This window comes from Papio anubis, chromosome 2 (genome assembly GCF_008728515.1).
Source record: "Papio anubis isolate 15944 chromosome 2, Panubis1.0, whole genome shotgun sequence".
NCBI lineage: Eukaryota > Metazoa > Chordata > Mammalia > Primates > Cercopithecidae > Papio > Papio anubis.
In genome coordinates this window covers 49,272,670-49,297,662 of record NC_044977.1, presented here as the reverse complement: position 1 = coordinate 49,297,662, position 24,993 = coordinate 49,272,670, and the positions used below count along the sequence as shown (strand labels likewise).

The 24,993-nt window shown below is 38.2% G+C and overlaps 1 protein-coding gene and 1 non-coding gene across 13 annotated transcripts in view; one reads left to right on the top strand and one right to left on the bottom strand.

The window, feature by feature from the left end:
- Positions 1–24,993, top strand: part of TMCC1 (transmembrane and coiled-coil domain family 1) — a 254,433-nt gene that overhangs the window by 63,044 nt on the left and 166,396 nt on the right. For 6 of the 12 annotated variants that reach the window (XM_031663096.1, XM_031663097.1, XM_021922683.2 and 3 more), the window contains 2 exons: positions 6,181–6,233; positions 10,497–11,202. In XM_031663096.1, coding sequence (XP_031518956.1) covers positions 10,627–11,202 — 576 coding nt within the window. In that variant the 5' untranslated portion in view covers positions 6,181–6,233; positions 10,497–10,626. The remainder of the gene's footprint in view (positions 1–6,180; positions 6,234–10,496; positions 11,203–24,993) is intronic. The other 6 variants (XM_031663103.1, XM_031663100.1, XM_031663101.1 and 3 more) reach the window with 3 other exon arrangements.
- Positions 17,427–17,529, bottom strand: LOC116273948. The gene has a single exon (XR_004182446.1). It is a non-coding gene; the product is annotated as a U6 spliceosomal RNA (small nuclear RNA).

Here is a 24,993-nt window from a genome sequence, read left to right as displayed (position 1 = left end):
TCTTTTCTTTTCTTTCTTTTTTTGAGACGGAGTCTCATGCATTTATTAAGCGTGCAAGGCCGGATCTCAGCTCACTGGGTAAGCTCTGCCTCCCTGGTTTTACGCCCATTCTCCTGTCTCAGTTCTCCCGAGTAGCTGGGACCTGGCAGCGCTTCTGCCACCTCGCCTGCTGCATTTTAGTAGAGACGGGCTTCACTGTGAGTTAGCTTGTGGGAGTGGTCTCTGGAACTCCTGACTCGATCCGGGCCTGCCTCGCCTCCCACCTTTTTTTTGAGACAGGGTCTTGCCCTCTGTCATCCAGGCTGGAATGCAGTGGCACGCTCACGGCTCTCTGCAGCTGCGACCTCCAGGGCCCAAGCAGTCCTCCCACCTCAGCTTCTCAAGTACCTGAGATCACAGGCATGTGCCTTGATTCCTGCTGATTTTTAGCTTTGCCTTTTAGGACTCCAGGTCTCCCTGTGCTGCCCGGGCTGGTCTCCTGGACTCAAGCCATCCTCCCGCCTCAGCCTTCCAAAGTGCTGGGATTATAGGCATGAGGCACCATGCCCAGCCTGTTTTCAGAGTTTCTTATTCTTACTCTGTAGTTTAGTGTCGTATCACTAATTTTGGTAAATTCTTGGCCATTCAAATGTTTCTTCTCTATTGTCTCTTTTGGACTTCTCCCACAGCTGTTGTATGTTCTCCAGGAAGGAAAATCTCTTTCCTCTATATTTCAGTTTGGGTAGTTTCTACTAGCCTATTTTCAAGTTTACTGATTCTTTTTTCAGCTGTTTCAAGTCTACTGGTAAGCCTCTCAAAGCCATTTGTCATTACTATATCTTTATTTCTAATTTGGTTTCCACTTGATTTTTTATAATTTTCATTTCTCTCTGTGAAATTACCTGTCTGATCTCATATGTTGTCTACCTCTTCCATTAGAGTTTTTACTATATTAATCATGTTTTAAATTTACTGTCTTGTGGTTCCAGAATTTATGTCATACATGGGTCCGGCTCTGATAATTGCTTTGTCCCTTTGGGCTGTGTTTTTATTACTGCCTTTGCCATGCTTCATAATTTTTGTTTAAAGCTGAATGTGCTGTATATGACAGGAGATACTGAGGTATATACTTGATATGCTTGTAGAAGACTGCTAGTTTCCTGCAAGTCCTTTAGGGTGGAGATTTGTGTTAATCTGTTCAGGCATTGGTCTGTGTTTGATGTTTATTATTGCTATGGTTACTGGAGTTGACATTTGTTGTTGCCATGGGAACGAGAGGCTTCAAATTTTCCCAGTAATACCTTGTTCTTGTCTTCCTGCTTGGCTTTGGGTTTTCCCTTTGTGCTGTTTCTCCGTGAGAGTCTGAGTCTTGCAGCTCTCTCAGGTGTATTCCATTGTTTTTACTCAAAGCCTGTCAGTAAGGTAGTGGAGGGTGAGGGGAGTTCTGTGATGTTCTGGTTAAGCCTTATATTTATGCAGACAGTAGAACCTGGGTCTAGGGGGTGTGGCCTTCACAAGACTATTCCCTTCTTTTTCCCAACTGCTATGGGTATTCAATAGTATCCTCAAGCTGAGGTTTTTTTCAGTTCTTTCCCGCTGCATTAGGGCTATTGCTGTTTTAGAGAAACAGTGAAGATGGATAGGGGTGAAAATTGGGTGTCAGCCTCCTTTCCTTCCTCCAGCTGTAGTGGGATTCCACCAGAAATTGCTCTTTACTGATTAAGCCTTTTGTTCCACAGGGAGATAAGGGAAATAGACTGGTTTAGCATTGTTGCTTGCTCTTCCCTCCTTAGTTCCACAGGGGTAGAGATGGAGGAGCGTTCTCTACTTTCTCCCTGCTTCCCCCTGCATTAGAGAGCCTTTTGAGGTTCCTGGAGGAAAAGCCACAAGAGGATGGGAACTATCCTATGATTGCAGCCGTCGAGGACTTCACACTCTGATTCTAACCTACATTCAGTCTTCAGAGTTCGTCAGAATGTTTGGTTTAATCTTCCTATCTGCACTGGGATTCTTCCATGCTCTTGGGACTGTTTCCTTTGGTCAGAGACGAGGCTTTTAGGTGCCTGTCTAGCCTTAGCTGTTGCTCCATCACTGTTGTATTGCCTAGAGGCTGGGATAGAGGTAAACAAAAAAGAAAAGGAGGAAAAAGTTATTTCCTCCCAGCTCTTTTTGAACCTTAGGAGTACACATTGTGGTCAGAGAATATACTGTGTATCATTTAAGTTTTTTTAAATTTGTGAGACTTGCCTTAGGGCTCAACATATGGTCAATTTTTGTAAATGATTTCTTTCTGCTTGAAAGAGTATCTATTTTGTAATTATTGAGTGCTGTGTCATATTAATATCTATTTAGATCCAGTTTGTTCATGCTATTCAAATCTATATTTCTATCCTCTCCCTTTGAGTCATTTGTTCTATCACCTGCTGAGAAGAATACAAAATTTATTATGATTATGGATTTTTTCTCCCATTTCTTTTTATAATTCTGCTAAGTTTTGCTTTATATATTTGGAGGCTATGTTATTTACATGCATACAAATTTAAAATTGTTGCATCTTCCTGATAAATTATACCTTTGTAGGTATTAATGCTTTTGTGCATTTAGTCTACTTTGAATACAATTAATACAGCTAGAGCAGCTGCATTTCAGTTTGTTAGTATGACTTTTTCCCATACTTTCAACTATTTTCTGTAATTTTAAGTGTAATTCTTGATTAATTTAAAAAAATATTAATTTTTGTCTTCTGGTCCAATTGCATTTAATGTAATTACTGAGTTATTTGAATTTACATTTGACATCTTACATTTTGCTTCTTATATGTTTTATTTGTTCTATAATCTTGTTTTCTCTTCTTTTTTGGATTTGAGTATTTTAATTATTTCTGCCTTCTATTTAGTGTGTTTGTTCTCCCTCCGGAGTAACATTAGTTACCAGTTACCTGTCCACCATTCCAGAATGAAATAGTCTGTGCATATACAGTATGTACTCACTCCTTTAAAAGTAGTAGCATGATATATACATGGTTCTGCACTTTAGATTTTTTTTTTTTTTTTTTGAGACGGAGTCTTGCTCTGTCACCCAGGCTGGAGTGCTGTGGCCGATCTCAGCTCTCACCAGCTCACCTGGTTCCCCGCTTTATTCTTCCTGCCTCTCAGCCTCGAGTAGCTGGGACTACAGGCGCCCTCGGCCACTACTCGCTAGTTTTTTTTTGTATTTTTAGTAGAGATGCCAGGGTTTCTCACCAGACTGCCAGGATGGTCTCGATCTCCTGACCTCGTGATCCGCCCGTCTCGGCCTCCCAAAGTGCTGGGATTACAGGCTTGAGCCACCGCGCCCGGCCTAGATTTTTTTAAATAAATAGACTTTTAAAAAACATACTGCAGTTTGCTTGCTGTTTTTACACTCTTGGACAGTACAGGAACCTTGGAACCCTGTGACTCCAAGTATGTGCTCTGATTTTGTATTTTTATTCTTTATACAATTGAAACCTCATCACACGTTATTATTGCTTTAATAATTCAGTGTTGTTTGATATCTCTTTCTGGATTCTAAAACAGAGTATCTGTCTCCTTGGTGATGGGTTGCTGGGTGGGGCTGGTTCAGCTAGATAATTATTTAGGAAAAACTAAGAATATGCTAACAGATGGAAAAAGCCTCTGTCATTTATATATATATATATATATATATGAATGAGAGAAACCGTGACTGATTTTTTAAAATTATGTTTGAAAAAGAAAAACTTATTGACAGCATGAAAATACAGCCATGAATAGGAAACAGTGGTCATAATAAGATCTTCACTAAGGACCTTAGGAAAAAGGATTTCAAGAGGATCAAAGGAGAGAGAGAGAAGCTTTCTTGGGTAGTTAAAACATTTCCATTTTATTGTGGCATAAATGAGGTGCAAAAGAAAGGAGAACTGAAATTTCATAGTTGTAACATCTTCGGCCAGGGTGGTGAGAGAGTAGAGAAATATTTAAGCAGGTCTAAAGGAATAAGGGACATCTTACCAAGGCTGGTTGCAAGGAAATAGCTCTCACACAGTCTAGAGGGAGCCCATAGGGTTTGCTAAAAGGCAACAAATTTCTTTGGAGCTAAATGAAGTATGGATGACATTTTATTGTTGTTGAAATAAGATGCAGGAGGATGAATTGTACTTTTAAGTAATACATTTCCAGCTGAGAACTGTAAATACTCGTTTTATCAGATGCTTTTTTAGCATCTCTTACAGTGGTATGAGGAATTCCTGTTGACTCTTCAGTACTTTGTGTGCTCATTCCTTTCCATTTACTTTTTTATGACCCCTTCCCAGCCATACCAATGGGCTCAGCTCTTCCTTGTCATCTTTTTCTAAATTATTAAAGTTCCTTACCTAATTTCTCTGATTATCATCTTTTCCTCCTCTCATGCATCTTACATGATTGTTAGGCCTAAAACATGTCTTATATCCTGGAAATTCTATAGTGGCTCTTTGTTTTCTGTTAAATCAAGTCAAAATTTTAGTCAGTAGACCTGTTTTGGCCTTAGGTTTTTCAACTGTAAATTGGTTGGTTTCAACAACCCCCTTATCTTGTGGGTTGTTGTGAGGATTAGAGATGATATTCACCTGAGTGCAGTTTAATGCAATTTAATATAAATACTCAATAATTACCTAACATTTGAAGCCCTCTTTAACTTCCCAGGCTTACCCATTTAATCTTATTTCCCCTATTCAGAAATGTGTATCCACCAGTATGGTCTATCTGACCTCTTTACAGTATGCCCAAACATACTGTGTTTACTGCCTGCTGGCTGAAGGTGTTGGCCCACATCTTTCTGCTTATTCATCCATCTTCTCATCCTTCAGAGCTCAGTAAAAGCTGCTGCTTTTTTCATCAAACTTTCCCAAACAAATCCAATTCTAACTGATCTTCCTGACTTCTAATGGTAATTGCAGTCTTTCTTACACACTTCACCACTTGTGTAGTTTTGTGCTGTTTTCTGTATATTTCCTGTATGGATGTTTTATTTTCTGTCCTAGATTGTGAATTCCTGAGGGCAAGGTCATATGCTTTATTTGGTCTGTATAATGCTAGGTACATGGCAGATGTCTCAAAAATACTTGTCTAATTAAGTTGCTTCTCTGGTAATACCTGTCAGAAGCAAGTTTTCCAGGAAAAATTTAATTTAGTGCTTCCAATTCTTTGTTGTACATGGTGGCTCTGGTTCGTAATTTAAAAAATTTAATGAATACTGAAGGTTAGCTAAAAAGTAAAAATAAATAGAAATAATAAAAACCTTTTTTTTTGGTAGAGACATGGGGTCTTGCTGTGTTGCCCAAGCTGGTCTTTGAACTCTTGGCCTCAAATAAGCCTTCTTGCCTTGGCCTCTCAAAGTGCTGGGATTACAGGTGTAAGTCACTCTGCATTGCCAAGATGTGTTTTGTTGTTGTTGTTGTTGTTGTTTTAAAATTGAGACAGGGTCTTGCTTTTGCTCCCAGGCTAGAGGGCAATGGTGCAACCATAGCTCACTGTAACTTCCAGTTCCTGGGCTCAAGACGTCCTCTTGCCTCAATCTCCCAAGTAGCTGGGACAGGTGTGCACTATCACACCTGGCTAATCTTTAAAAATTGTTTTAGAGATGGGGTGTCACTGTTACCCAGGCTGATCTCGAATTCCTGGGCTCAGATGATCTTCCTGCCTCGAAGTGCTGGGATTACAGGCATGAACCATTATGCCTGGCCTAAGATAGGATTTTTAGAATTGCCTTTGAATAGAGAATGGCAGATGCAGAATGGGAAACTACTTGAAAAAAAATTTACTTATAAAATTGTGATGTTTTCATGTACCTGTTTTATATTTCATGTTACTTTAAGATTAGAATTAATGGAATATCCATTCCTTATTCAGTATGATAGTGTTAAAATATTTATTGCTTCTTAAAATATTTGCCACTTTAAGTGCTAAGTTAATATTTTTTCCAGAATACTTTCTTTCTTGATTATAATTATTCTTGATTATACTTTCAAAAAATGAGAAAATACTGGAAAGTACTAGAAAAAAACAAACCCTACTTCTACCAGTGAGAGATGAGCTATTGCATTTTGCTACCAGCTATTAACATTTTGTTGGATATACTTTCAGTTGTTTACTGCGTATCTATAAAAGGTAAGTTTCCCCATCTAAGTTTCTGACCTTGTAATTCTTAATGTTTGCTTTTCAGCTTTTCCTAAAAGGATTGTACACCTTAGAAGTGCTTGAGGAAGAGTGATGAAGGCAAGTATCCAACTCTTTGTAGTCAGTGAAATTTAACTTGGTTCATGTCCAGACCAAAAAGCTTTGGTCACCATATTTATCAAAAAACTAAAAAATTGGAAAGAAAAACTTAAGGGAAAAAAAGACAAGGCAATTTGCATATAATTTGCTATGATTTTGTGGAGCACACTCCTAAATGGTTGATGGATTTTAAAAACGTAATTTTTTCACTTATTTCTGATACTAATTTAGAACCACTTGTTTTCTGAGCGTGAGCGAATGGCGTATTAGGTCTTCAGTAAAATTGTGCTAGAAAAGTTAATTGTTGAAAATTCTGAGAACTTAACAAAATTATTTGAAATGCCTGGCTGGTAGGTGGCTGCGTTTTTTGTCCCCCTTTCTCACCTTTTGCTCCTTCGACCTCTCCTCTTTCACTCCTTCGACCTCTCCCCTTTGTCCTGTGTCCTTTTGCTTCTTTTTCTCTTTCTCCCTCTGGTTTACTTATAATAACTTTACTTTTCAGAGAAGCTGAGTGAATAAAAAAGAAGCCAGCATTTCCTTCTTACCAAAAAGCATTTGATAGGCTTATGCAGTTAAACTTGTTTGTGTTAAACCGGAAATCTAAAAATTAGTTAATTGGGCGGGGCGTGGTGGCTCATGCTTATAATCCTAGCACTTTGGGAGGCTGAGGAGGGTGGATCACTTGAGGTGAGGAGTTCGAGACCAGCCTGGTCAACATGGTGAAACACCGTGTTTTTACTAAAAATACAAAAATTAGCCGGGTGTGGTGGTGGGTGCCTGTAATCCCAGCTACTTGAGAGGCAGAGGCAGGAGAATTGCTTGAACCCAGGAGGCAGAGGTTGCAGTGAGCTGAGATTGTGCCACTGCACTCCAGCCTGGGTGGCAGGGGGAGACCCTGTCTCTAAATAAATAAATAAATAAATAGTTAATTGGGAAATTTTATAAACTGTTCAACAGTTACTATTCATATTCATTTGAGCCTCTGTAAGACATACAGAAGAAAAGAAGGGTGTCCCTATACAACTTTGAGATTATTGAATTTCTTTTGTGCTTGCATTCTGTCAGCAGTTTTATAGAGTTAATTATTGCAACATCACTATTGGTATTTTTGCCACAGCATTTGACCTTGGTAGCCTTAAAGATTTTCTATTGGCCTACAGAAAATTTTAGCAGCCTTCAAAACCTTAACTAGTTTCTTAGTGCTGCTATTACGCAGATGATAGCTACAAGTGTAAGTACCATATTACATTTTATAATCAGTACAGTAGATTGTTTTTCAAAATTCTTGCCTTAAAACTTGATGTTTAAAGCTCAATTTAGGTTTCTTTAGGGCTGCTTGCTAAGTGAGGCTATGTGCTGGTATGATTAAGGTAAGTTTTGCCTTTGAAAAATCCCAGAATTTATTACTATTTTGTTGCTTATTCTTTGTAGCTGTGAAGATAGTCTTGGCATGGAAATTAACACCTTACTCTCAGCTTTTCCCAGGAAATGCTAACATTTCCTTGTAATCAATCATCATTTTGAATTATTTGAAAATAAATGATTTGGCCGGGTGCAGTGGCTCATACCTGCAATCTTAGCCCTTTGGGAGGCTAAGGTGGTTGGATCACTTGAGGTCAGGAATTTGAGACCAGCCTGGCCAACATGGTGAAACCCTATCTCTCTAAAAATACAAAAATTAGCCATGTATGGTGGCACGCACCTGTAATCCCAGCTACTCTGGAGGCTGAGGCAGGAGAATTGCCTGAACCCAGGAGGCAGAGGCTGTAGTGAGCCGAGATTGTGCCACTGCACTCCAGTCTGGGTGACAGAGCAAGACTCTGTCTCAAAAAAACAAAAACAAAAATAAATTGTTTTATAAATGCTTGTGAAATCTCAAATGAATTTACTGACATTCAAAATGTACCACATTCTCTATTTTTTAAAGCAGCAACCAGTTGGCCAGTTGATTAGTTTATAATAGGGCCCAAATAAGTAGATTTGCTGAGTAATAAATTCCTAGTACCTGTGCATATGAGACAAGTAGAATGATTCTCAACCTTGACATCATTTCTTTATTCTTGCTGTCTTTTAATCTCATGGGATAAACATATTTTATACATTTTACTTCAAACAACAACAACAAAGGTCAGTTATATTAGCTAATGTGCAAATAGAGGAAAAAGTAAACTACTTTTTCAGTACTGTTCTGCTGCTTTCACACCCTCCCATCTTCTCAGGATCTAAATAGCCCAGTGCAAGAAGAGACGAGTTGATATACACTGATAGGGGATTATTTTGGTTACATTAGCCCTTTTCCTCTGAGGAACTCTATTCTTTGCAGATTAGAAATAAAATTCAGTAACTATTAGCCAGCCAGCCAAACTCATGAGGAATGATGAAATAATTACTATTATTTTAAAAAATCAGAGTAACATTGTATTATATGTTTATTTCATATTTGTTTAGAAGGGGATAATTAAATATATACACTATTGGCAAAATTTTTGCCCACAAGGAGCCCCAGAAAACTGCACCAGAGGCTAAGACAGTCATTGATCTAATAAGGGCAAGGGTTTCTTTCTTGGCTCTCCCAAAGGGATAGAGATGAACAAAAGCAATGCACAATCAGGAAAAGGGTAACAGGCCACAGTGGAATGGCTAGATTTCAGTAGAGCCACAAAGAATTTGGGTGAAAGGCAATGAAACTTCCATTCTCATGGTTGTTACTCATTTGCCTAATTTAGGAACAAACAATTTTGTGGCATTTAGAAAGTAGGAAGGTACTAGAGAGAGACAAATATCTTTATCCGTGTCTCCCTGTTTATGCTCCTCAGTTATGAAGAGGTTAGGCGATGGAATCATGGGCATGAAAGAATATGGACAGTGGAGCCACAGTGACAGTGCCCATATAATATTTGAAGAAAGTCTTCTGAGAGTAGTCATCAGGAAGAAAACTTTAGTGAGTTTGCATTCCTGTTCCGCTAAACTCTAGTAGCCTTGAGTTCACAGGGAACTCTTTTTATCCAGCTAATTTATGGCTCCCTAGATTGCCACTTGGTGGCAGCAAGTCCACATATTCCCAGAACAGGAGCACCATGGTGCTTCATTGGTAGTGGCTTAAATTGTTGAAAGTAGTTGGTAGTGTAGGGAGTTTTAAAGTCCTTTAAACAAAAAGTTGAAGAAAAATATGGAAATAACCTCCTACATCATATTTTGCATTCTCTAGCAGCTTGTGTGCATGTATATAATTTGTTTTATATATTTGCACAAATGCAGTACAAAAATAAACACTTTCTATTAGGAAAAATCTCATCATCTCCCATCCCCCCTCCTTTTTTATTTTGCATGTGATTTTAGTAACCATGGCAGTTGCGTTGATTTTACATCTTAGTTTCAGCTTCCTTTTAATTTCTTGCATTTAATACTGGTATATGGTTGCTGTTTGACCTTTCTTTTTCTCTACTTTTCTCTCATACCCAGTTACTTTGCTTTTGAGTTTGTATGGATATATGGGAAGCTTCTGTCAGGGATGACACTATAGAGAAAGGGATTTCTTTGAATCTCCTTTCTTGATAGCTGGTACTGAGTAAAGCTCTAGTCTCTGATTCTGATTCTGTCTGAACCATTCACTCATATGGTGCCAGAAAGGTCATTTGTGCTTTAGCAGAGAATTCAACTTACAGGATTTTAATTTCCATTCTCTTCTCAAAAGAGCAAACCTGTCATCTCTAGTTACCAGTGAACTTGATGAATATGAATGGTAACACAGACTCTGTTTTCCATTAAAATCCACATATAGTTAGGTTGGGATATCCACTTCTCACTGTTGTTCTTTGACTATACTGAGTTTCAGCCTGTGAATAATTAACTGGTTATGAATGAGAGGGATTAAATTGCCTCAGCTAGAGTAAACCTGTTTGATGGTCTGTTCTCTTGATTTCCCAAGCAATGGCTGTTATGTCAACTACCATTATAGTGTCCATTCCAAGATATGGCTCCTCTAATATCTAATTCTGTATATATTGAATCTTGTAGGGATTTTTGTTTTTGAACATTGCTATTTTAATTTCCTATGTACTTGTTCTGGACTTTTTCTCTCATTCTAAAAAATAATCATTACCCACTATCTAGAAAACTGTCTTTTAATCTTCTGATTAAAGATTGCTTAATGATAGTGCCTATTTGTTTGGCCAGTAGCATGCTTTTCTTTGTTTAACACTGGAGTTTCTGCATGGATTTATAATATAAGTTTTTTTTTTTTTTTTTTTTTTTTAATATTAGATAGGCATGAAGCCTTCGTCTCACAGCTGCATGCGTAGTCACTGTTGAAGCAAATGCCTACCTAATTTGACACTCTTGGTGTGTTTAAAAAATTTTTTTGAGTTTGCAAATAAGCATATTAAGTCTACTGATGGAGCCTTCGGGCAGTGAACAGTTATTTGAGGACCCTGATCCTGGAGGCAAATCCCAAGATGCAGAGGCCAGAAAGCAGACAGAATCAGAACAGAAATTGTCTAAAATGACCCACAATGCTTTGGAGAACATTAACGTGATTGGCCAAGGCTTGAAGCATCTCTTCCAGCACCAGCGCAGGAGGTCATCAGTGTCTCCACATGATGTGCAGCAAATTCAGGCAGATCCAGAACCTGAAATGGATCTGGAAAACCAGAACGCATGTGCTGAGATTGATGGTGTCCCCACCCACCCCACAGCTCTGAATCGTGTCCTGCAGCAGATTCGAGTGCCACCCAAGATGAAGAGAGGGACAAGCTTGCATAGTAGGCGGGGCAAGCCAGAGGCCCCAAAGGGAAGTCCCCAAATCAACAGGAAGTCTGGTCAGGAGATGACAGCTGTTATGCAGTCAGGCCGACCCAGGTCTTCATCCACAACTGATGCCCCTACCAGCTCTGCTATGATGGAAATAGCTTGTGCTGCTGCTGCTGCTGCTGCTGCATGTCTACCGGGAGAGGAGGGAACTGCGGAGCGGGTAAGTTTGTTAGATTTTGTTTTTCTGTTAACTTATTGTTTTTTCGTACCTAGGACTCTCCAGACTTTCCTTTGGTAACTAAAAAGATATCTCAGCAAATACCTTAAAGTTGTGGTAAAAGCATTTTTTTCCCATTTCAAATGGGCAAATAATAATTATAGCTAATGAATGAATGCTTAGAATTATATTCCTATTTCCTTCCTAACATATTGCTGTATTTTATCCTTTCGTTAAAACCTTAAGTATATTTCATGTATTCTTGCTGTATATTTATTTAAGAGGGTCAGTTTTATGGTGGGGGAATAAAGACACTTTGTTTCTTATTGTTTTGATTTTGCACATGGAAATGGCTTTCTTACATTAATGAATGTAGTGAATAAAGTTCTAGAATCTGAGTTTGTCTATGCTTACCATAGAAGTACACTAAGTTGGTTATAATTTTCATATACTTTGTAGTACATCAACAGCATTCATTATACATTTTGTATGCCACAGTAGAGCATATACATTATTATAGTGTACTATTAATAAAGAGATTGTTTTGGGTTTACCCAAAACCAGGCATATTAAATCTAGGAGAAACTTTTTCCGTATAACTCTCAGTTATGGTTAGTTGAGGCACATAGAATAAATAGTCCTGCTAGGGTTTGAAAACTCAGGTAAACGTAGCCATGCAGGTAGTGACAACGAGTGAACTTCAGTGTTATGGAGCCTGGACAAACTGAGGAGTTCCTGATTTAGGAAATCTGGAGTAGCCAGATTTAGGAAAAGCAGTGTATATTAGGCTGCAATGAGGGGAGCTTTTTGGATCACTTATAGTAAGGGCAGAAGGAAAGGGAAATTTTTGTAATGCCTGGCTGTACCTGGAAGATAGAGAAAAGTGGAAGAAGTTTGAGGGAGATGTATGTGTTCAAATAAAAAGATTTCTAAGTTTGAATTAGTTGAACTTATTATAAGCAACACTAGTAAGGCAGGTGTACTCTTCTCCCAGTGGGGAAGAAATGAAGCGGGGAAAAGGATAATTCCTGTTGTTTACCACCAGGTGGTGCCCTCGGCAAGGATTGGTAGGTGGAAGTGAGGGGATGGATGCCTGACAGGACATTGATTAACCCAGGCTGAAAATTTAATTAGTACAGGAAGTCATTAGGATATGGGCTAACTTGAGCACAGTGACTATTAAATAGTGATAGTGCTCTTATAAATATTGAGCTGAATTGATAATTGTGGAAGTGGAATGGACAATAGAAGAACAGGTAGGATTTGATAACAATGTTAGAATAAAAAATTTTAAAATCTGAAGTTTGCTTGGGAGAATCAGAAGATACTGTCCATTTCCACTAAACAGTTGAAAAATTGTATTTTTTAAAGAAAACCATTTAGTTTCAGTTGGGTGGCTGACACCTACTATCAAGAGAATGTCTTATAATAATTATAGAAGACATTAATGTATTTCCAGTTCCTTTAATAATATAGAACTGGAAAAGTGGGCATAAGTTAGAGTTGAAGATGTATTTTGGCTTTCTAATTGTTCTCCCTTAAAGATGCTTTACATAGCAAAACTTGATTGCCAAAGCAAGTAACTTACAGGTTTATTGACCCTACTTCTGAAGGCCAGAATGTTTATGGCTACGTCCTTTCCCCCAATACTGAGTTTCCTTTAATATAAATATGTATCCATTGGCCTCAAAGATATTTTTATTATCCTTAATGATCTCATGTGGGCATCAAATACAGTTCTTGTAAGAGTAAAAGTGAAGGTACAGATAAGCTAAGTGTTCCCAACCTTGGTAAATTTTTTATGCAAAGTGTAATATCATAGGGATGCTTCTTAAAGTTTGTTTTTGTTTGGTTGGTTGGTTGGGTTTTTTTTTTTTTTTTTTTTTTTTTTTTTTTTTTGACACAGAGTCGTGCTCTGTCACCCAGGCTGGAGGGCAGTGGCATGATCTCTGCTCACTGCAACCTCTACCTCCCAGGTTCAAGTGATCCACCTTCCTCAGCCTCCCAAAGTGCTGGGATTACAGTCATGAGCCACCTCGCCCAGCCAAATTGTTTGTTTGTTTTTTTAAGTCTGAGTTACTTTCTTTCTGTTCAGAGCCCTTTATGATGAAGGCTCCACATAATGGAGAGCAGAGTTCGCTCTTTAACCTCTTTTTCCTTTATACAACAAAATGGTCACAAGCTTTAGGGTAATCAGACTCCTAAAGGCATATAGTGTGTGACCTAATTTCTGCTTTCCCCTTTTGTTCATCAGAGTTGGGTACTTTATCAATAACTTTGAATCTTAGGAGTAGAGGAGGAGATTTTTAGTATCCAAAGTCCACTACTCTTTGGTTTATCCAGAACACTGATATAAGGTCTTGCTTCCAAAGAGTCATAGATAGATAGATAGACAGAGGGATAGGCCAAGATTGTGTTTTGTGTAAGGTAATTACTAGAGCAGACTGTTTTTGTTTTTGTTTTTTTTTCCAGGGATCTCGGTACAGCATTTTTTCTCAAGAAAGGCAACTTTGGCAAGTTAGCACAATGTTGAGCTAAGTAGGTGTTTGTTAAAAAATCGACCTATTTTGATGTTATATTATCATAGCCTATGATCCTGTTGGTCAATGTGAGCAGGCTAGATTTTATTTTTGAACTTTTGTACTTCAGGGTCACAATTAATATACGTTATGCGTTAATATGTGTCTCTCACTTCGTATATACATCGACTTTGAGAATATGTTCCTAAACAAAATTTTAAATATATAAAATGTTATTTTTGTTTTGTTTTGTTTGAGATGGAGTTTCACTCTTGTTGCCCAGGCTGGAGTGCAGTGGTATGATCTCTGCTCACTTCCACTTCCACCTCCCAGGTTCAAGCAATTCTCCTGCCTCAGCTTCCTGAGTAGCTGAGATTACAGGCACACATCACCATGCCTGGCTAATTTTTGTATTTTTAGTAGAGATGGGATCTCACCATGTTTGTCAGGCTGGTCTTGAACTCTTGACCTCAAATGATCCACCTGCCTCAGCCTCTCAAAGTACTGGGATTACAGGCATGAGCCACTGCACTGGCCTAAAATGTTTTATTTTAAAAATAAAAGTATGGCAAATCTTTTTATTTTGTCATAGTAACATCTTATTGGGATAAGAAACCCTGACTCAGATTTCAAAATTGTAATAATGAGGAAGCTAAGAATTCAGAAATCTTGAGTTGCAAAATGAGTCCCTTGCACCACAAATGATTTCTAGTCAATAGATCGCTGGCTGCTGCCAAGTGACTACCAGACTCATAGATTGTTAGGCCTATTAAGCTACTTTGATTAATTCTAATCAAACTCCTGATTTTACAGGTCCAGAGATATTAAAAACCTGCCTGAAGTTATACAGTTAATTATGAGTGATGCCAGGACCAGATCCCTGGGTTCCCTGTTGTTCTGTGTTCAGCATTCTTGCCTCTTTACCTGGTTGAGCAGGCCAGAGAATTGAAGAATGCCAGAGAGTTGAAGAACACCAGTTCTTTTAAGCAGGAAATAAGAAAAGGGGAAAGGAAAGTTTTTCCTTTTTTCAAAGATTGGTTGCTAGATCAGCTTGTTTGAATGAAGGCAGAAATCTAAGAGCAGTGACAAAGACTGATTTCATCACTACCTCTGTTTGTTTTCTTATGTTATTACGTATTTTTTTGAGTTGGGGTTGGAGTCTCGCTCTAATGCCCAGGCTAGAGTGCAGTGGTGCAATCATGGCTTGTTGCATTCTCAAACTTACGGGCTCAAGGGATTTTCCCACCTCAGCCTCTTGAGTAGCTAGGACTATAGGCATGCGCCACCATGCCTGCCTCTTATGTTACTACTTTTAAACAACTTTTGCCATCATTTCCAGATGGGTAACAATGGATATCAAATACTGAAATGATTCCCTGCAGTTATTTTAATCCTATTCATCATTAAAATATGAGCAGTGACATCCTGGATTCTAAGATGTCTAAACAAAATAATAACAAAATAGTTATTTACAGTGCCTAAAAAATAAGGCCTCATAAATATATATAAATATATGTATTTATATTTGAGACAGAGTCTCACTCTGTCACCCAGGCTGGAGTGTAGTGGTGTGATCACAGCTAACTGTAGCCTCGACCTCCCAGGCACAAGTGACCACCCACCTCAGCCTCTTCAAGTAACTGGGACCACAGGTGGGTGCCACTGCACCCAGCTAATTTTTGTATTTTTTTGTAGAGGAGTTTTGCGGTGTTGCCCAGGCTGGTCTTGAACTCCTGGGCTCAAGTCATCCACCCGCCTCAGCCTCCCAAAGTGCTGGGATTACAGGTGTGAGCCACTGCATTTGGCCAAGGACTCTTATATTTAGTGAGATGGCTGGTTAAATAGTCTTCATGGAGTTATTTCTGTATTGTGAGGTTGAGGGTGGGGTGGAAAATAGGGCCCATTAAAGTTTCTTATTAACGACATAAAATGTTGCAGAGTTGTAGTAAGAAAGAGTGATGATGATGAGAGCCAGCCGTCTGTTATCTTACTGCCTTAAGACACCAAGAAACCTGCCCTGGAAATGCTGAATTTTAATAAACTCATAAAATGAACTTTAATTGGAAATCTTTTCCATGTAGTTGATAGTATTCTTTGCAAGAATTTTGTTGAAGTGAATTTGTTTTGATACCATTATATCAGATCATTCTTAACAAATATTTAAGTGTCTAATATATGTAAGACTCTTTCCATGTATACTTTGCAGTTTAATTTGCATGTGAGTGTTTTGGGGCAGGTCGATATCTTAAAAAAAAAAAAAAAAAAAAAGTGAAGTAATTAGTGCTTAGGGAAAAATTTAAAACCTGCCTAAGACCAGAGAGCTAGTACATGGCTGAGTCTAAGCTCTTTGCACATCTACACATCTACATCTACATCTACACATCTACAGCACAGATGCCTCAATATTGATAGCTTTTATCATGTACTTAGTGTGGGGAGTGTAATATAAAGGCAGAGAATATAGATCTTAGAATGTTACAGGCTGTCAGAAAGTTGGTAATCTGCCAAGTAATTTTCCTAAAACGCATAAGAAAAAAACTTCAACAGTTGGTCTCAGTTGAAATTGAAGCAAGATTTAAGGCTTCATAATTAACTCTTAAAGTAGAAACTTAGATGAAAGAAAAAAGTGTTTCCCACTGCTTTCCTTATGTACTATCAAAAGGCCATAATGAAATTGCTGGAAGTTACCACGTCTTACTAAGCTCCAAACAGTGCTTAAAAGTAGGAAGTGAAAGGTAATTGGCTGGTTTATCTTTGCTTCCATGCAGTCTTACTGGCCTGTAATCTGGTGGTTAATAGCATTGATTGTTTTAAATTCTGTTGTTTGTTTTTTTCCTGCCAAGTTGCTATAACCATCTGGGAAGGGTAAGATAAGAGTGCTGGAGCATTGTCCTAAGAAAGTTCCACTTTTCCTTTTGAGCCTTCTTTAACACAAATCTCAGATTGGGAGAGATTTCTACAGTCATTTCATGTATAGCTCTCTAACATTCTCCCTAAATGGTTGTCTGACCTCTCAGAATCTCCCGAAGCAGCCTATTCTACTTGTGCCTCTGTTAGACAAATCTAATATATTAAGCTGAATCTGGTACCCTATATTTCTCCAGTTAGGGCCAATCAGAATATGTAATGCCTCTGCAGGCACGAATTGCCTTCACATTGTGTCTCTTCCTGAATAATCCCTTCTCCAGACTGATAATCCCTAGTCCTTGGGATATTCTTTTTTTTTTTAAATTTAACATTTTTTGATCCAGGCATTTTAAGTGTTTGGGATGCAGTAGTGAATCCTCACTACAAACAACTGTACTGTGAAGTATTACTGTCTCTATTTTTATAAGTGAAGAAACAAGATGAAGTTGGAATGACTTACCATGTTCACACAATTGGGAAGAAGTTTGTAATGGATGTCAGAACCAAGTCTTTCTAGCTCTAGAGGTCATGCTTTTGACCACTGCTCTCTGCTACTGTAGGTCTTGCCAAGAATAATCTAGTAGCTGTTTTCAAGGCCTAAAGTAGATAGGTAAGGAGAAGGCTCATCTAAGGAATGGCATAAACACCTTCTAGGTAAGAGATTCTGAGGTTCCTTGGGGTATTAAATGAATCCCTGGGTTCCACTGGGAAACGACGTCAAGTAGATTCTTAGCTGGGTTTGGTGGCACATGCCATTAAATTTGTGGTTTCAACAATTCACTAAGGACCCCAATGTCCTTCAAAAATATGGAGTGCTTCACAAGTTTTTGTGTCATCCTCTTCAGAAGCTGTTATAATCTTCTTTGTATTCCAATTTTAGTATATGGGCTGCTGAAGCAAGCCCCAAGTTATTCATTCACATCATAATTTTGAGTACTTAGTCATACTGGTCCATCAACTCTAACTGTTCCCATTCTTCAGTATTCCCCTTAAATTCTAGTCTCCAGAACAGAACACAATGCCCAGATCTGATTACAGTAGTGAACGGACCTTTCCTAATTCTGAAGTATTATATGCTTATGTTCAACACAACTCCAGTTTGAAATTGTTTTTCCTTTTTGTGATCTGACTTACCTTTCATCTTTAATTTTTATTTGGCGAAAGTTGTAGAGTTTAATTCAGAGTAATTGAAATTTTTACAGGCAGTAAAATAATACAGATACTTAATCATTTTGAGACTGTTAGAAAAAAGACTTTTTCTAGAGAACTTAACCTCTAATTTCTAATATATTTACTTACAAGAAGGAGAACCCTTCACACCTGTAATCCCAACACTTTGGGAGGCCGAGGCGAGCGGATCACCTGAGGTCAGGAGTTCGAGACCAGTCTGGCCAACATAGTGAAACCGTGTCTCTACTAAAAATAAAAAAATGAGCCTGGTGTGGTGGTGCGCACCTGTAATCTCAGCTACTCGGGAGGCTGAGGCAGGAGAATCACTTGAACCCGGGAGGTGGAGGTTGCAGTGAGCCGAGATCGGGCCATTGCACTCTAGCCTGGGTGACAAAAAGAAAAAAGAAAGAAAAAGAATGAGAACCTTTCACATTCTACATTTTATTTCATTTCATCTTAGGCTAGTCAAGTGAACTGTTTGGCCTGGAGAAGGAACAAAGAAATCTGTAACTGGTTGTGATCAATTAGTTGTAAGCACTACTGCACTTGGACCAGCCTCAACTTCTGCCTTCTTTTAAATTGGTGTTAGAGATGAACCAAATGTCACCTACATCATTTCCCAACCCTGATACCATGTGCTTCAGCACCTAATTTTTCTTACTTTGTATTTGTAGTATTATTTATTTAATGTATAGCCATATTCTTCAGAATAATTAAGAGTAGTGGCATATTGAAGAATTCAGTCATTTATTAGCCCTTCAGATATCTTTATTTTTTAAATCAGTGCTCAGTTTGTTTTGCAAAAAGTTGTCTTTAAAACTTTTCTTTAAAAGTTTCTTTACAACTGATGTCTGCTGATCACAGAAATTTAAAGAAGTTTTGTATTTTTTTTTTTTTCCTTCTTAAAAAATAATTCCCAGCCAGGTGCTGGGGCTCACACCTGTGATCCCAGCACTTTGGGATGCTGAGGTGGGCGGATCACTTGATGTTGGGAGTTCGAGACCAGCTTGCCAACATGGTGAAACTCTATCTCCACTAGCAATATAAAAAAGGCCGGGTACGGTGGCTCACGCCTGTAATCCCAGCAATTTGGGAGGCCGAGGTGGGTGGATCACCTGAGGTCAGGAGTTCGAGACCAGCCTGGCCAACATGGCGAAACCCCGTCTCTACTAAAAATACAAAAATTAATCGGGCGTGGCACATGCCTGTGGTCCCTGCTACTCCAGAGGCTAAAGCAGGAGAATTGCTTGAACTTGGGAGGCAGAGGTTGCAGTGAGCCAAGATTGCGCCACTGCACTCCAACCTGGGTGACAGAGCAAGACTCCATCTCCAAAAACAAAAAAATAGCTGGGCGTGGTGGTGCATGTCTGTAATTCCAGCTGCTTGGGAGGATGAGGCATGAGAATCACTTGAACCCAGGAAGTGGAGGTTGCAGTGAGCAGAGATCTCACCACTGCACTCCAGTCTGGGTGACAAAGTGAGACTCCATCTAAAAAAAAAAAAAAAATCACAGCTTAATAGAAACTTCAGCCACTCTGAAAATCAAAATATGAAGATGTGGGATAGTCTCTAAGGGCCTAGGAGGAAGAAATTCTTGTTAGCAATTTATTTCCTTTTGGATAATAAGATAGTAAATATTCTTTTCTGTCAGATTTTTTGATTTGGTAATTTCATGATCTTAAAGTTCACAGATTTTATTAATTGATTGAGACAGGGTCTTTCTTTGTGGCCCAGGGTGGAGTGCAGTAGTGTGATCACAGCTCACTGCAGCCTTGACCTCCTGGGCTAAAGCAATCCTCCCACCTCAGCCTCACAAAATGCTAGAATTAGAGACGTGGGCCACCACACCCGGCCGACTCTTATGGGTGAAAAACAAAGATTTTTACTTTGGTCAATGACGTTGTTTTGGTTTTAAATGACAGTTGACACTGTGCCCCGGAAATGTGATTTAAATGTGCTTGCCTTTTTTTTAATTTAAATTTTATCTTTTAAAATTGATATATAATTTACATATTTTTGGGGGTACATGTGATCATTTAATACATTTATGTAACTTATAAAGATCAAATCAAGGTAATTGGGATATCTGTCACCTTAAATATTTGTCTTGTCTTTTTCTTTTTTCTTTTTAGACAGGCTCTCGCTCTGTCGCCCAGGTTGGAGTGAAGTGGTGCAGTCGTAGCTCACTACCGCCTCAAATTCCTGGCCTCGTGCCTCACCCTCCCTTGTAGCTGGGACTACAGGTGTGCACCATCACACCTGGCTTATTTTTATTTTTATTTTTTGTAGAAATGGGGTCTTGGTATGTTGACCAGGCTGATCTCAAACTCCTGGGCTCAAGCAATCCTCCCATCTCAGCCTCCTAAAGTGTTGGGATTACAAGCATGAGCCATTATGCCTGGCCTTGTCTTTATGCTATAAACATTTGAATTGTTATCTTCTATAATCACCCTACTGATCTATCAAACATTAGGTCTTATTTTTTCTATCAGACCCCGTTTATTTGTACCCATTAATCAACCTCTCTCCTTCTCCCTCTCCTTTACCTTTCCCAGCCTCTGGTAACCACCGGGCTACTCTTTATTTTCATGAGATGCACTATTTTTTAGCTCCCACGTATGAATGACAACATGTGATATTTATCTTGCTTGGGTTATTTCACTTACAAAATGAGCTCCATTTCCATCCATGTTGCTGCAAATGAAAGGATTTCATTCTTCTTTATGGCTTTATAATATTTCATTGTGTTTGTGTACCACATTTTCTTTATTCATTTGTCCACTGATGAGCAGTTACATTGATTCCATGTTTTGGCTATTGTGAATAGCACTTGCAAATAAACATGGCAATGCAGATGTCTGTCTGATGCCTTGATTTCTTTTCTTTTGGCTATATACCCAGTAGTAGAATTCCTGGGTTATATGGTAGTTCTATTTTTAATTTTTAAAGGAACCTCTGTGAAGGTTTCCATAGTGGCTGTTCTAAGTTACATTTCTACCAACAGTATACATCCCCTTTCTCCACATCCTCCCCAGCATGTTATTCCCTGTCTTTTTGATAAAAGCCATTCTAACTGGGGTGATGTGATGTCTCATTGTGGTTTTAATTTGCATTTCTCTAATGATTAGTGATATTGAGCATTTTTTCATATACCTGTTGGCCATTTGTGTGCCATCTTTTGAGAAATGACTATTCAGATCTTTTGCCCATTATAAAATTGGATTTGTTTTGCTATTGAGTTGTTTGAGTTCCTTATGTATTCTGGTTGTTAATCCCTTGTCAGATGGATAGTTTGTAAATATTTTCTCCCATTCTGTGGGTTGTCTTTTCACTTTGTGGTTTCCTTTGCTGTGCAGAAACTTTTTAGCATGATGTAATCCCATTTGTCTGTTTTTGCTTTGGTTACCTGTGCTTTTGAGGTCTTACACTGAAAATCCTTGTCCAGACCAATGTCCTGTAGCATTTCCCCAATGATTTCTTCTAGTAGTTTCATAGTTTCCAGTCTGAGATTTAAGTCTTTAATCCATTTTGATTTGATTTTTGTGTATGTTCAGAGATAGGGATGTAGTTCCATTCTTCTGCAGGTAGTTGTCCGTTTTCCCCAGCACTATTTATTAAAGAGACTATTCTTACCCCATTGTATGTTCTTGGGTTGGCTATAAATGTGTTGATTTATATCTGGGTTTTCCATTCTGTTCCACTGGTCTGTGTGTTTTTATGCCGGTACCATGCTAGTATGTTTACTATTGCTTTATAGTATGTTTTGAAGTCAGGTAGTGTGATGCCTCCCATTTTGCTCTTTTTGCTCAGAATTGCTTTGGCTATTCAATGTCTTCTGTGGTTCCATATAAATTTAAGAGTTTTTTTCTGTTGCTGTGAATGTTACTCATTTCTAGCTTTATTCCATTGTGGTCAGAAAAGTTAATATGATTTCTTTTTTTTTTTTTAATTGTTGAGATTTGTTTAAGATATGGTCTCTTCTGGAGAATGTTCCCTTGTGGTGATGAAACGAATGTGTATTCTGCAGCAGTTGGGTGAAATGTTCTATAAATGTCAGTTAGGTCTATTAAGTATAGTGTCTAACTTTAGTCTCTCTTCATTGATTTTCTGTCTGGATGATCTGTCCATTACTGAGAATGAGGTGCTGACTTTCCCTACTAGTATTGTATTACAGTCTTATCAGTCTATCTCTCCCTTTAGATCTACTAGTGTTTGCTTCATGTACTTGGGAGCTCTAATTTTGGGTACATAGATACTTATAATTGTTACATCGGCTTCATGAATTGACCAATTTATCTTTATATAGTGACCTACTTTGTCTCTTCCAATAGTCTTTGATTCGTAATCTAGTTTATCTGATATAAGTATAGCTACTCCTGCTCTTTTTTGTAATCCAGTTGCATAGACTATATTTTCCCCACCCCTTCACTTTCAGTGTATGTGTATCTTCATAGGAGAAGTGGATTTCTTGTAGGCAGCATATAGGTGGGTCTTATTTCTTTGTCTATTCAGCCACTTTATGCCTTTTAATTGGAGAATTGAGTCCATTTACATTCAGTGTTACTTTTGATAAGTAAGGGCTTAATACTGCCATTTTATTGCATATTCTGGTTGTTTTGTAACTCCTCTTTTCATCCCTTATTTACTATTATCTTTGTGGTTAAGTGATTTTCTCTGGTAGTATGTTTTAATTCATTGCTTTTTATTTTTAGTGAATCTGTTATAGGTTTTTGCATTTTGGTTACCGTGAGGCTTACAACAAACATAACAAGTTATTTTAAAGAGATGACAACTTGTGTTATATCACAAAGATTAGAAACAAAGATTCTGTCACTTTAAATAGGAATTCACAGGATGAATACTCAAAATTAAAACACTGCAGGAAAATCAGCCTGTGAGTGAAGATCTGGTTCAGGAGTACACTGGGAAATTGTTTGGCATCTTATCTAAACGTTATGCTCAGGTCTTCTCCTACTGTCTTTAGAAATTTGATGGTTTCTGATTGTCAAGCCATTTCCACATAGGAAATGCAAGACTGTAACTCAACTCTTTGGGAGAATAAATATATAAATAGTTATTCCAACAATGGACTTTTATCACTTACCCTGCTTTATTATACAAAAAAGAAAAGAAATAAGGAAAAAGAACTTAAGGACAAGTTTAGAATGGATGAACAATTAAAGTGTTTATTATGACAGATGACTTAGTAAATATATTTTCAAATTGTTAAATTTCCTCTAACACATATAAGTACTATTTCATTAAGAATAATCTCTTCTTCAGTAGAAATGGAATAGCTCAATCTTTCTTTTTTTTAACTTTTATTTTAGGTTCAGGAGTACATGGGCAGGTTTGCTAAATAGGTAAACTGCATGTTGCAGGGGTTTGTTTTACAAATTATTTCATTACCTGGGTAGTAAGCATAGTACCCAATAGGTAGGTTTTCGATCCTCACCCTCCTTCCACTCTCCACCCTCAAGTAGGCCCTGGTGTCTGTTGTTCCCTTCTTTGTGTCCTTACTAAATGTTTAACTCCCTCTTAAAGGTGAGAACATGAGGTATATGGTTTTCTGTTCCTGTGTTAGTTTGCATAGGATAATGGCCTCCAGCTCCATACGGACATGATCTCATTATTTTTTATTGCTGCATAGTATTCTCTGGTGTATATGTACCACATTTTCTTTATCCAGTCTACCATTGATGGGCATTTAGGGTGATTCCATGTCTTTGCTATTGTGAATAGTGCTGCAGTGAACATACATGTGCATGTGTCTTTATGGAATAATTATTTATATTCCTTTGGGAATATACATAATAGGATTGCTGGGTTAAATGGTAATTCTGTTTTAAGTTCTTTGAGAAATTGTCAGACTGCTTTCCACAATGGCTGAACTAATTTACATTCCCACCAGCAGTATGTAAGTGTTCTCTTTTCTCCACAACCTCATCAGCATCTGTTATTTTTTGACTTTTTAATAATAGACATTCTGACTGGTGTGAGATGGTATCTTATTGTGGTTTAGATCTACATTTCTGTAATGATTAGTGATGTTGAGTGTTTTTTCATAAGTCTTGCTGCATGAATGTTATCTTTTGAAAAGTGTCTGTTCATGTCCTTTGCCCACTTTTTAGTGAGGGTTGTCTGATTTAAGTTCCTTATAGATCTGAATATTAGACCTTTATCGGATGTGTAGTTTGCAAGTATTTACAAGTATTTTCTCTCCTTCCCTGGGCTGTTTACTCTTTGATAGTTTCTTCTGCCGTGCAGAAGCTCTTTAGTTTCACTGGTTCCAATTTGTTAATTTTTGGTTTTGTTGCAATCACTTTTAGCATCTTTGTTATGAAGTCTTTGCCAGGTCCTGTGTCCAGATGGTATTTCCTAGGTTATCTTCAAAGGTTTTTATAGTTTTTCATTTTAGATTTAAGTCTTAAATATGCCTCATCTTGTTAAGCTTAAAATTATCTCAACTTAAAAACAATAACCTTAGTGTCTCTACCTTTTCTTTTTTAGGGGGAGGTGGGATATTTGTTTTGTGAAATCCAGCAAGTGAAGATAAACCAGCAATAAATTTATAGCTTCTTCAATAAAATATCTTGAACTAGGGGTATTAAAAGTGAAATCTCAGTACGAGAGATTTGATTTGTGTGTTGTGGATGTGATTGTAATCCTACAGAGTACTAGCTTAAGTTTCTTTGTTATAGTCGTGGTGTTTTTCTTTCCTCTTTTACATAATGCCGTTTTTTTCTCATTGGCTTTTTTTTTTTTTGAGACAGTCTTGCTCTGTTGCCTAGGCTGGAGTGCAGTGACACAATCTCACTGCAACCTTCACCTCCCAGGTTCAAGTGATTCTCCTGCCTCAGCCTCCCGAGAAGCTGGGATTACAGGTGTGTGCCCCCACGTCTAGCTAATTTTTGTATATTTAGTAGAGATGAAGTTTCACTGTGTTGGCCAGGCTGATCTTGATCTCCTCATCTCAGGTGATCTGCCCACCTCGGCCTCCCAAAGTGCTGGGATTACAGGAGTGAGCCACCGCGCCTGGCCTTTTCTCATTGTTAACACAAAGGTAAAAACCCTTCTGTACTAATGAATCTAAGAGTATCGAATAGTAAGAATCACCAAAACTTGATTTCTTTTCTTTTTTTTTTGAGGCAGAGTCTTGCTCTGTCACCCAGGCTGGAGTGCAATGGCACAACCTGGG